Raw genomic sequence first — 14,315 nt, forward strand, 5'->3', positions numbered from 1 at the left:
TAACAGTTTGACACTAATGAATTGGGCCCAAGGCCGTATGATGTGTTTGGAACCGCAGTTACTTAACTTACATATGTCTATGTATGTATGTATTAGTAAAAATATAAATTGGGCCCAAGGCCGTTTGGTGTATATTGTTCCAATGTGTATTCTTTATTTGATATTATTCACTGGGCTTTCGCTCACGCTCATTCATGTGTTTGTAGATGAGCCAAGAGAAGTCCAAACCCAGCCCCAGTGAAGTCTCTATGGAACGACTAAGGTTTTGAAGAGTCATCCCTTGCGTCTCACGCACGAGACACGTCTTCGCCCTTCTGCCATTTTATGTTATTTTGTCATGTCGGCAAGGACTTTGGTGTGCGTCTGTATCGAGCTTTGTTTTGGCTAACTTAGATTTGAATGATCCTGTCTGTATAGAACTTTATGTTACTATACTTTCTGTCGTGAGTTATTAACATATGTATGTATGGAATGTTATGATGTGCATATAAGCACGGCTCTATGGACAAAGTTTTAAAATTGCTTCCGTTTGGCCCCCGTTAACTTTGTTAAAATACGTCTGGTTTGGTTTGAGGCCGTAGGTAATCTCATGATTACTGGCCGGTTATGTCCTTAACCCACGAGGGCGGGTTCGGTTCGTGACAGATAGCCCCTTGACTAATTCATATTTTTGTCAATGATTAATATGAATTTAAAAATAAATTGTTAAAAAAAGTGTTCCGATCAAAGGGCTATCAATATCTCATCAACATGATTTTTTGCAAGGATGAAGTACACGAGGAGCTCTACAGAATGAACGGTTTAGATCATCGAAATGGGACCTACGGTGAACCCCAGGGGCCTAATAGTACAATCGAGTCCACAACGTAAACTGGAGAAAAGCCATTCCCTAATCATGACTAACAAAGTACATACGGTTATTTATATTGTGTCAGATCAATATGTTCTTTCCATTAGTACAAGACACTAGTATTGGCAAGACTAATCTAGTATCATCCTCAACTAGAACTTGTACCACATCTTCTTTCCTTGTATACAGCTGCTGACCCTCTTTTGATGTTATTAGTAAACAGTCGCAATTGTTGTTTCTACCACTTTATTAGATTTCAAATATTTTGTGGTGAAGTACTTGGAGGGACATCGAAACACATCTGAGAGAAGATAGACTAACTGCAAAAGGCAGATGGCTACAGCCAAAAAGACTTCTTACCCTATAAAGGTAATTGAGTATGCTAAGTAAACAAAGGTATCTCTATGATTTGATCCACCTCCATGCCATCTTGAATCCTTTTCCTACTAATTCGATTGAAAGTGACATATTTTGGAATCCACTAGTCATGAAATGCCCGAACTTCACTTCCCAACCCAATTCTCCACTGAACATTAGTTTATCTTCAATTAGGCCTACGCTATCCCCTTTTTCTTTTTCTTTTTCTTTTTTTTTTTTTTTTTTTTTTGTGAAATTGTCCTTGGATTTCAATACCAACTTGGATTTCAACACCAATGTGGGGGAAAGAAAGGGGAAAGAAAAGGGAAATGGAGTGAAAATATATCTTATATTTAATTTACACTTTACTCACTTTTTCTTTTTCTTTTTAAAATTCGTATTTTTTTTTTTTTTTTTGCTACATCAGAAATAAAACATAAAACAAAAAAACTAAGCCCTCTCTCTACCCATCCCCAGCATGTCAACCACAAGCAGGTCGCGAATCTCAACTGGGGGGTTGTTAACAACTAGAATGTCTTCGGGTTGGGTAGCTCCCAGTTTGGCTAGAGCATCCGCGCATAAGTTCCCTTCACGATAAACATGTTGGGCAATGCATTGGCAGCCATTGAAAATGATCCTCGCATCTTCCACCAGTCCTTTGTAAGGATGTTTGTCACCGGGGCCTTCCTCTAGCAGCTTGACAACTTCCTGAGCATCGGTTTCCACAATCACCTTGTTGAAACCTTTTTGGAGGATGATGGTCAATCCTTTGTATACCCCCCCATAGTTCAGTTTCAAGGCTGGTACAGTTGTCCATCCTCCCATAATATCCACAAATCCAAGCTCCCCTTTCATCACGAATAAGACCCCTAAAGCCATTCAATCCACTGCTCCATTTGCTACCATCAGTGTTCAGTTTCAAGGTACCTACAAGAGGAGGATGCCAAAAAATTAAACGAAATGGAGGTCGAGGATTAATAATAGAAGAACTGAAAGCAGAATTAATTGCAGTGGAATAATCAAAAATAAATTTCAAGCTTTCAAACTGATTGAACTCTTTGTTTTCAGACACATGCAAGTTCCTGTTTTTCCAAATTTTGCATAGGGTGACCAAGAAGATAGTGCTCCAGGAAGACTGGGTTCCAAATTTGTCATTAGATTTAGAATTAGATAGCAGCCAATGCATCCAGTTTGCTTCAGACATCTGCAAATACCAATGTGGGTTTCGAAGAGCAGTCCAAATTTCCTTGGCTTTGAAACAAGTTCGAAACAGATGGTTAAGATCTTCAGGTTCACTGCAAAAGGGACAGCAAGAATTATCTGACAAACCTCTTTTCATTCTCATACTATTAGCGAGGAGTTTCCCATGTAAGATAGTCCACAGAAAGCCTTTGAGCTTCTATGGGACTTTCTTTTTCCACATCCAGTGCCAATCCACCATTTTTCCATCATAATTCGAAGCCACCTCATAAGCACTAGAGGTGGAGAATGAAGCATCAGGAGCCCCTTTCCAAACCAGTAGATCTAGGTTAGGATTATATTTGGGAGCTTTCTCTTTAAACACAGAGGCAGCCACAATGGGGGGGAAAGCTTGATTAATTATGTGAACATCCCAATCACCATCCGCATCAATAACATCACTAGCCTTAGATATGGCAGTAGCATCCGGTATGAGAGATATTGAGGTCATGACCTCCTTAATAGGTCTCTCCCCACCCCCACCAATCAGTCCAAAGGTTAACATTAGTGCCATCACCAATGGACCATTTTGCACCTTTTCTCAAGATACCTCTAGAATTCAACATGCCTCTCCACACAGGAGATGCTCTACTAGCCTTCTTCCCATTCAGGAAGTGAAGGTTTTTTAGATACTTAGCTTTCAGTACCTCTATCCACAGCCCACCCTCGCTATGAATCTGTTTCCAACCCAATTTTGACAGTAAGGCAAGGTTATGATCTCTAGCCTTTTTAATGCCAAGGCCGCCATGCTTCTTCTGTTTACAAACCTCATTCCGATTGACAAGATGGATTTTCTTCTTCTCTAGGGTATCACTCCAAAGAAAATTTCTATTTAGCTTATCAATATCATTACACACTCTTATAGGTAATTCCAAAGTTTGCATAGTGTAAGTAGGCAGAGCAGAAGCAACAGATTGTACAAGGGTAGCTCTACCAGCCAAGGATAGAACATTCATTTTCCATCCAGCCAGCTTAGTTTGAAGATTTTCAAGAATGTAATTAAAGTGACTCCGGCTCACCCTTTCGTTGAATAGAGGTACACCCAGGTATTTACCTAAGTCAGAAGTTAGGGGGATGCCACATCTAGCACTAAGATCTCTAGCCTGCCTTAGATTAATGTTATAGGACACAAACATTTTGGACTTCTGAAGGTTAATCATGAGTCCAGATGTGAAACTCAACTCATTCATAACTTCAGTAATAATAGCACAATGCTTAATGTCCACAGTAGCAAACAATAGACGGTCGTTAGCAAAGAATAAGTGAGTAAGACAAGGTCCTCCTCTAGCAAAAGAGATACCTTTCCACGTTGGACAGTCATTCCATGCACAAAACAGAAAGGTATGGGATAAAGGATCACCCTGCCTTAGGCCTTTCAAGGGCCTAAACTCCTCATGTGCTTCACCATTCCATAAAATAGAAGTTTGCACTGAGGTCACACAACACATAATTAACTCCATCCATTTCTCATTAAAATTAAATTCAATAAGAGTTTCTTTCAGAAAATGCCAAGAAATATTATCATAAGCCTTCTCCAGATCAATTTTCAAAATCATGTTACCAATCTTACCTTTGCGAAATCTCATCGAATGGATGGCTTCTTGAGCAATGATGATGTTATCACTGGTATTTCTACCAGGGACAAAACTACTTTGGTTGGGACGCACCAGTTTATCAAGAAGAGGTCGAATTCTATCCACTATAATTTTTTTAAGAATTTTATAAGTGACATTACACAGGCTAATTGGACAAAATTGTTTGATCCTCTAAAGATTCTCCACCTTAGGGATAAGAGCAATAAGGGTCCTATTAATTTCCTCAGGGATCGAATTGGTATTGAAACAATTTTTAATGAAGGAACAAACAGTAGGGCCAACAATATCCCAAAATTTATTAAAGAAAATAGCTTGAAACTCATCTCTCCCAGGAGCTTTGAAAGCTTTGATATTATTCACAGCTTTTTCATCTCCATATCAGAAACAGCTTGGGACAATACAATATTATCATCACTAGATAAAGTGGAGGCAGCTTGATTGCACCAGTGGTTTAGAGAGTTGGAAATAGGCTCACTAAACAAGTTTTTGAAATAAGTGACAACCAGGTGTTTAAGGTCACTGGCTTGATCAACCTAGACCTCATCATCATTTTAGAGGACTTCAATTCGAAGTCTCCTCCTTTTAATCAAAGTGGAGAGATGAAAGAATTTAGTATTACGGTCCCCTTGGACAATCCAATTTTCATGGGATTTCTGAAGCCAAAGTAATTCCTCCTGGTAGAGAGTTTGATTATATTGGTCCACAAGCTCCTTCTCAAGAAAGTGAAAATTATGGGTGTTGACACGGGATTGGGATTTTTGGATCCCTTCAATCCTCCCTAGCAGCCATCTCTTACGTCGAAAAATATTACCCAAAATATCCTTATTCCAATCTGTTAATAAGAAACAAACAATTACGCAGCGGATAAAATAATCATATCATACCTTTCGATGATAGAACCTCATGGATAAATCACGTGCTTCCAGAATCTAATCAATCAATCCCAGCAGTGGGGTGATATTACAATGGTGAATATCACCCACACAAACCACAGTGCAAAATGACTTTGATCGTTGTTTCTTGGGAGAGAGTCAGTTTATGGGTAGAAAACAAAACCTACGTTGTTTTCTCTCTTGGTTACCCATAACCATATATCAGATATATATAATATTTATCTCATTTATCCATTGGTTAAATGAGATAATATCTGATATCTATATCATCTATCCATATCATGATATGATAGATATATATCCTGAGTGGCTCATCCAAATAGGTTTGAATTCAAATTCAAAACCCATTTGGATGAGGTTCAAAAGGTTCTAAGGGTCATGCCACATGGGCGCCCAATTTCTAACATCTCCCACTCGGACATGAGTTGGCATGACACTGCCACGTCTCAATCTCAATCTCCCCAAAAATAAACAATCTCATACTAGCCACTGCACCGTGCGACTGCTGAGAACACCTGCATGTGGGAGCTCTATACTAGAAACTCAAAATGAGCCAGCATAGAGACATCAACCCAAAAAGAATAGAAATAGTGTCTCATATACCCCAGACCCATCTAATTACACCGGTCCAAAAAACATCTCTAATCCCTCAAAAAGAGCATGTTTGACCCTCTTAATTCTTGCAATATATTCACACTCAATTCGCCTCTCATACAGAGCGATGTGAGTTGCCGGCAGTGAATATACAACAGTGGTGTAATAATAGATGATCTTCCCTTTGCCCTCATGCCATTTAGTTTAGGATTGACCGCTTTCCCAGTGATGTCCCTTAAGGCCGAATCATACATGACCGCAGGCAACATACCAAAGTAGCAGAACATCAACCCCTTACCTTATGACATAGTCAAAAGTCACAAAAGGGTATATAAATGAAAGTCATATCAATAATGACTCGTAAGACTCACACGGTGAGGAAGCAGGGATCCATTCTCTCACCTCATTACTCGGTCGCTAAGCACATATAGTATGAATACATGTTACGGTGGAGTAACTCTTCCATAAAGAGTGACGTCATACTCGATACACCATACAGATATTAGTCTAGTCGCTTTCTAGCGCCTAACCCGAATTCTCTATTTGCTCGCCTTCTAGGCGCCAAATGAGATCTCGAATCTGGCTAATCATAACAGGCACAACATGGAAAGTGGGTACTAACATCCATGTTTGGTCCTTAACACGACCTCATCTTGGTTATAACCAAGGCGACATACATAGTGGATGATTTAAGCCTCTCTTGGCTCCGAATAAAATAAACCACCAGTCTCATCCTTGCTCGCTCCCAAGCGCCAAGGGCGATTGCTCGTGTGAGTGAGCCAATCTTGCCTGCTGACATCATCATCTGCTAATCATTATGACACAAACCATAATAGTGTCAACATCCCATCATCTCAAAATAAGTGATCGATTTAAAAAAAATGACCACAGCTTGCGCAATTATGGATTCCAAACATAAGCCATATCAGCACCTCTTGCGATAAGTATATACAACGGAATCCACCATGTGCGCCTCACATGAAATGATTTAAGATCACTACCTCTTGCGCAATAACCTCTCTAAAGATATTTTTGGTGACCAATTTGCGTTCATTCTTAATGCGCCCAACTAGCGCAGATGCGCCCAACTAGCGCATTGAATTTTACAAGGAGCAAATTAATATGCTTCTAATAAAGCATTTTATCCACAGTCTAATGAGCAAGGTCAATGTCTAAACAACTCAGTTAACCATTTATCAAAGATAAAACTTATCATGCCGAATACGCCCACATAGCGTACTTTAGGCTCCCACAACAAAGAAAAAATCAAGGAATATAGGTCATCTGTTTCTCCCAAAGACAATCTGAGGATTCACTCAATAGCTAAGGCTCTGGCTTTTACCGATAGGTAAGTCAATGGGTTTGCAATTTTGCATCTAGAATCGTTCTAGGATATTCCTTATGTAAGTCATCGAAGACAAACCGAGAATTTTCCTAAAACAGTCCCTAAGGATCGTACATCCGAGCATATGAATTACATCACCCATGTCCATCATATCTAAAATGGAGGACTGCCCACCCTAGGTGGCGACAACCTTATAAATTCCTGGCTCATAATGACTAAGTAAGGAAAAACTTCTTTTGGACCATTGATCATGCCTCAGTGGTCTTCATCGATCATCGTTGCCCTATCATGGCTTGACGAAATCTAAGAACCACTGTTTGGATAACTGCTTTAGGCTGTAAAAGATTTATTGGAACTAGCAACCTTTTTGCGCTCCTAACTTTTCACCATAAAAGCAGAAGGTAAATCCCTACGGATCTACTTATCCAATTCTCTAATGAGAAATCGGGTCACAATGTCCACAAATCAATGTTCCGAACTTATGTCAATTATAGCCTAAGTCAAAATAACCTCACTCCCCAGGAGGAAGTCTTCTCATGGTCTACACTTTCCTCAATGGTGCGACCATTCGGTATCTAGCGAGCCTTATGCCTCAAAAATGACTATCCAAATTACGCATAACTTTATAACAGTTTTGCGTCATAATGGAAAGTCAACCAAATTATAAAAATTGGTTAATCCTCAAAGACTTTTGTCTTAAACTGCGCAACATTGATCCACTTTCAAAAAATAGGGGACTAGAGCCTTAGGCATTATCCTAGGCTCTTTATCATCTTGCGGAGCAATCATGAATGTTTCCCTCTCAATCACCCAGTGATGACGTGGAAAATTTTCACATTTGCTACCACGCAACTAAGAATGTAGAGTATTCTGCTCTAATGGAGTAATCCATTAGTAGACACATCGCTCCCACTGTCCCTAGGATATTGGAAATTTCTTTCCATTCTCAACTAGGCTACATAGAGCGCTATGCTTGGAATTCTCCATCTTATAGAGTTCCGAAAACTCTATTCACGTCACCTTTACTAATAAAACTTTATGTGACTTAGTTACACTACCACAAAGCTGCTTACCTATATGCACATGACCCGGAGGGTTTGCATGACCGCATACAATAATGCGTCACACGACCCTTTGTGTTTACAAGACAGCATACAATAATGCGCTATAGAACCCTAGGTCTTAACTTCGCAATCTTATGAGAAGTAGAATAAAGATAAGCTGCTTAATGGTTACAGATCGCCCATAGATGGCTCTCTGCTAACCCATTACTCAAAATGGAGTGTAAAAACTGATATGGAGGGCACTTAGTTAGGGATATAGGCAACAAACTAGTGCAATTCCCAATTGGGAAACATTTTGCGCCATTATCTACCTAACATTAACAATATTTAATTCCTTATCTCTACTACACCAGTGTGTTGTTGAGTACTAGGAATAATCAATGTTCTAAGCATCCATCTCTCTTCACAGAGTTTTTCTGAAAAAATAACTCAAATAGATACTCGCCACCTTGGTCAAAACTAAAAGCACAAAAAACTCTTATCTAATTGATCTCGACCTCATATGTGCAATGTCAAAAATCATCTCAAAACTTTTGACTTATGGGAGATCAAATAGTCTTGACTCAGATGCGTATCGTAATCTATAAATGTGTCGAGATTGAGGCTTAGCTATTGTACCCTCACACATATCTAGTCACAAAATATCATAGTGGACTAAATGCGCCAAAACAAATGACCTTCTGCGGCTTTCCTACTTACTTGTGCGCACCCATTGCGAACAAAGTTACACATTCACATGAGAGCAGGATGTCATAAGCGAGTGGGCCCGAGAAGGCCTACTCAAACCATCGTGTCATCATCTCATTAATGTGATTAAGTATAATAAGCCACTGGTTCATGACCAATGTCATAAACTAATTCCAATCATCTTAATGTGTGAGTTCTCGAAGACAAGTTTTAAAGGTTTAGGCCCAACTAGGTAATGACTCATGACTAAGTCATATTCACTAGATCATAAAAAGGATGTCATGGAGATATCAACTGCGCCTAAGTCGCAAATTTAACTAGTAAGTGCTAATCCCCTGCACCTTCAAGTCAATTTTATTCTCCATACACTTTAATACATCTAGTTGAAAGATGACGATACTCCTGTTGCCATCTCTATTTCTCGCTTCATAGTTACTTGCAATTAATTCTACTATCCACAAGAAGGAGAGAATAAGCTATCAACTATGATAGCTCCTGAAGTAACTTAAGCGCGAATTAGGCTAAAGAGTCTAATTCAACACAATGCTCTTACAAGCGATGCGTTAAATTCTTAGAGTCATAACAACATTGTCAGCCTTAACCTTTTCATTACTATGCTGCAACGTTTGCGCTTAGTGGTAAATGTTATTCAAAACGTTAGCCTAGTAAAGGAATCACACAAAGAAGCACCTCATCCATGTTTCACACTCAAGTGTGGAAATAGTAAGTGTCCACACTTAGACAAGTTGGCAATGCTAATAGATTTTGCAGCCACTAAGCGCTAATCTTTTCACTCAGTGTTAATAGATTTTGCAGCTTCTAAGCGCTAATCTTTTAACTTCACGTGATATTTCAACGCACACTATTATAGTGCATGAAATTTCGCTCAATCCACTCCCAATAATTGGGTAGAGAGCAAAACACTGCTCGTACTGGCTACTCGTCTTACACTTAATGACTAATTTATTTAAGCTCGCATTTCTCGGATGACGTGACTCTTGAATGTTACTTCATCCAATGATGTAACATTATTTACAAGTCAAATTACAAAGTCAATCCGCGCAGCTCATTAGTCAAGATCATATACAGATCTATTGAGGGCTTACTAATTTCATAACTCCAAAACTCGCCAACCAAAACTATGTAGCGTGCCGCTAACTATAGCGCACACATTAGTTTTTATTGTGCCAAACAAGGCAACAAAAAACACGGCGACTTTGAGTCATGTTTCCTTACTTTGGCTCAATTAAGGTTTGACCTAAAGTCTCCAAGACTTTTGCTCATCTAAAGAATGGGATTAGTTTGTTCACATTTGAACATCTCTACTAAGTTTAGGTCAACCAAATTAACTTCCATAAGCTAAATCAATTTAGAGAGAAATTCGCATTGGGATTAATTTGATTAGCATAATATAATTTTACCGCAAAAATCTAAATTAAATAGTGACAATATTACACAAGTCGCAAGATCGAAAATCCGCTATGCTCGTAATCATCTCTTGCGCCACAAGTGACAATTATCCAAATTTTAGTTTAATTTATGCGCAAAATATTGGTTTTCGGGAGTTAATCTACAAAGATTTCTCTCAACCGAATAACCTCCCACTGACTATGGCATATACAAAGCATGATAAATTCCATACAATAGCATTTTAATGTAAATCTACAAATAACTCATGCTATATTTATTTAATAATGGAATTCTAATAAATAAATAAATAATCATGCTCTTCTAATTACAACATATTACAAACCCAAAAAAAATATGCTGTATTCAATATTCAGATTATGCCATAATTAAAGTGTACATCATTTTGAAATTTTCTGGAATTTTTCTGAAATATTCTGGAATTTTAAATAACTAATAAACACAAATAAAATTAGAAATAAAAAATCCAGAAACTGATAAACTGCAACAATATTACCAGTAGATAGTAAAACATTTCAGAAGTCCACAATAAAAATTTCAACCCCAGAAAATTAATTATGCAATACCAGAATCATTTTAAAGCATAAAAAATGAATTATTAACACAGAAAAAATATTTTTTATTTTCGTAAAATTTTCAAAATTTTACAGAATGTATAAAAATTAATTCTGAGTCTAAGGGTACCAACCATGCTTAAAACAAAGCTATAACGAATAAATTATGGCCAATTAACGCAATTCAGAATTAATAACAAACAAACAGAGCCTTAGAGCCAAGCCAGGCGGGAAAACGGCTCGGCTCGGCTCAGCGCCGCTCAGCGCAACTCGGCGCGAGTCAACGCAGCGCGGCGCATGGCGCGCGTGTGTCGCACACGTGGCCCGGCTGGAAGCGGCGCGGCTAACGCGCGCGTGTGGAAGGGAGGTGACAGATCGCGCGTGGGGCGCGTGGGGGCGCGTTCCTAACGCGCTCAGCGCGTGGAGGCGCGTGGTGGCGCGTGGGGCTGCTGCTCGGCGTCATACAGCGCGTGAATCACACGCGCCGCATTCCCGGGTGTTTTCCGGTCTGATTTTTGTACTGACGGACTCCATTTTTCACAATAAAAACATTTATGGCATAAAAAATAACATTTAAGCAACATAAAATTGAGGTATATCACTCTCTCAATCTAAATGGAGTTAAAATGCAAAAAAAGAAAACCGTGCACTTCATCTTCCTCCTCCATTAATATTCATGCATATACATGTATATATACGCATGTAAAAATATAAACACGAAAATATCCATCAATGGCTCTGATACCAATGTTAATAAGAAACAAACAATTACGCAGCGGATAAAATAATCATATCATACCTTTCGATGATAGAACCTCATGGATAAATCACGTGCTTCCAGAATCTAATCAATCAATCCCAGCAGTGGGGTGATATTACAATGGTGAATATCACCCACACAAACCACAGTGCAAAATGACTTTGATCGTTGTTTCTTGGGAGAGAGTCAGTTTATGGGTAGAAAACAAAACCTACGTTGTTTTCTCTCTTGGTTACCCATAACCATATATCAGATATATATATTATTTATCTCATTTATCCATTGGTTAAATGAGATAATATCTGATATCTATATCATCTATCCATATCATGATATGATAGATATATATCCTGAGTGGCTCATCCAAATAGGTTTGAATTCAAATTCAAAACCCATTTGGATGAGGTTCAAAAGGTTCTAAGGGTCATGCCACATGGGCGCCCAATTTCTAACACAATCAGATAGCTTCACAGCCATGCTTTGGAGTTTATCAATGAGAACAGGGCTAGAATGATTCCAATTAAGCTCAACAACAGACCTGAAGCCCTCATGGGTTATCCAGGCTGCTTCAAATTTAAAAGGTCTAGTAGAAGGGTTCGGAGAAGTTTTACCTTGAGTGTAGACCACCATCGGAGAGTGATCAGAGTAAGTTCTAGGGAGGTTGCGAATGAAACCATTCGGGAACTGAGTCCTCCATTCTGCATTGCATAGACCTCGATCTAGACGGGCTAAAGTATTAGCCCAACCTTGCCTATTATTTGACCAAGTGAAGTTAGGACCAGTGTAGCCAAGATCCATGAGGTTATAGTTGTTGATTCGGTCAGAGAACTTCCTACTACGCCTTTGACTTTGTGTTAGATTCTGACTTTGGTTCGTGGAGAACCCTCTTTTTTCAGCACTATTAACATAATCATTGAAATCACCAGCAGCTAGCCAAGGCATATTCATATCTTGGACTATATTATCCAAACGATCCCAAAGTTCATCACCGATCCCAAAGTTCATATTCAAATCCATAATATAAGCCCAACCTTAATCTCCCCTTCCACGAGCTGACCTTTAATTGGTCCAGACCCTGACCCTAGTCAGTGTCCATCACTTATCATGTCCATCGTCCTTAAGTACTAGTTGTCTACATATTCCAAAAAGTCAATGTTAGAGATTCAACTGTGACGACTCACCATGTATAATCTGGGATTTAATTAAGGAGTTTTAAATTTTAATTATCAATTACTTTAATCTAATTTGAGATTTATGAAAATTATGAAAATTGATTTGTATATAATTCTATTAAGGATTTATTTTGGAATTAAAAATTGAAAGCCTAAATGACTCAAGAGAGTACAAATGGTGAATTGAATTATTTTAATTTCGAATATCAGACCATATAGGAGTTTAATTAAATATTCGATTCAAATTTATAAAATTGAGATTTGATTAATTGGGACAGAATTGGAGTTAATTAAGTTATACGAATTAGGAAGTAGGATTATTATGAATTAAATTTATTTATGAGGCGTTCAATTAAATATGTAATTTATTGACAGAAATCTTGGGTTAATATGAAATTCAAGGCCTTAATAATGTGAGAAGCCAAAATTGATAATGAAAATAAATTTAATTTGACATTTTGAGCCATTTTGGAACTTTGATTAAAAATTTGATTCAGATTTATAAATTTAAATATAATTAATTGGGCTGTAATAGAAGTCAATTATACTAATTAAATTATGTGGGACTGGTAATTAGTTATGATTAATTTAATTATGTGTTAATGAAGAGCTATTAAGATTAAGTGTTTCTTAATTAAATTAATCCTAATCATAAATTGAATTGTGGACAGGTCTAGAACTGAGAGTGTATTTGGGTGTGGGTGTGCAGAGAAATTATGTGTGTGCTGAGAATTTGTGTATGTGTGCATATGTGCACACGTAGTGTAGTGTAAAGAAGGGTGTAAAGAAAAGAAATGAACCTCATTCCATTAATTCTTTGGTTGAAAAAAAAAAAAAAAACTGTGAGTGAGAGAGAGAGAGAGTTATAGAGAGAGAAGTGAGGAACTTAAGACTTGGAAAATTGAAGGAAGAACAAAAAAAAAATAGAGGAAATCAACACATTATCTCTGAAATTGAAGCTTAAGGTAAGAGATTTATGCCTAATTCATGTACAAACTTCATATACTAGTTGAAATTAAGGAAGTTATGGAATCAATTTCATGGAATTTGTAAGGAAATGGGTTTGAATAAGAAAATAAAGCTAGGTTCGTGGTTACGAAAATAAACATGGAAATTGATTATTTTTTGTTTGATGTTGAATAACTTGCATGAATTTGGGTCTCATTTTTACATGCATGTAATTTGGAATAATTAAAGAATAAATATGGAAATAATTGTAGGAATTCTTCAAATTGAGCTTGCGTTTGTGAACCTTGATATATATATATATATATATGAGAGGTATATTTGCATGTACCATGAGTTTTGAAAGGATTTGAGCCATGCAAGTTTATTATACATTTGATTTTGAAGAAAAGTTTTGGAAATCATGAATTCGTGAAAATATGGATTTTGATTTTGATTATCAACCCATGTATGTAATGTAATTTCAGGGTTTTATTTAATTTAAAAAAAAATGGAATATATTAAATTAGTTAGTTTTATTTGAATTACATATATTCAATGTTTGCTAGGAAATTGACAAGAAAATGAAGAATTAGAGCTAAGATCAAGTTTATGAGGTTAAATTAGAAATTAATTATTTTGGGTGTAATTTGGAAAGTTATTGTTAAATTAGGCTCCATAAATTACATGCAACAAAGATTTATTGAAGAGTGATCATGACTCATAATTATTTTCATGTTTTGATGAAATTTTGCATGAGTTTTGAACATGAAATTGGGTTTTAAAAGCTTAATTTATATTTTAGAATTTATGAGTTTGAAATTTGGTTTGA

The 14,315-nt window shown here is 37.3% G+C and overlaps 1 protein-coding gene across 1 annotated transcript; it reads right to left on the reverse strand.

Annotated features, from left to right (window-relative positions):
- Window positions 1–4,592: 4,592 nt before the first annotated feature.
- On the reverse strand, window positions 4,593–12,383 carry LOC145793314 (uncharacterized). Its single transcript, XM_082876112.1, has 2 exons — window positions 11,822–12,383; window positions 4,593–4,873 (listed from the first exon to the last, which is right to left on the reverse strand). The coding sequence occupies exons 1-2, from the start codon at window positions 12,381–12,383 to the stop codon at window positions 4,593–4,595; spliced, it is 843 nt and encodes a 280-aa protein (XP_082732238.1).
- Window positions 12,384–14,315: the final 1,932 nt, after the last annotated feature.

This window comes from Camellia sinensis, chromosome 6 (assembly GCF_055761805.1).
Source record: "Camellia sinensis isolate YWXY chromosome 6, ASM5576180v1, whole genome shotgun sequence".
In the NCBI taxonomy this organism is placed as follows: domain Eukaryota; kingdom Viridiplantae; phylum Streptophyta; class Magnoliopsida; order Ericales; family Theaceae; genus Camellia; species Camellia sinensis.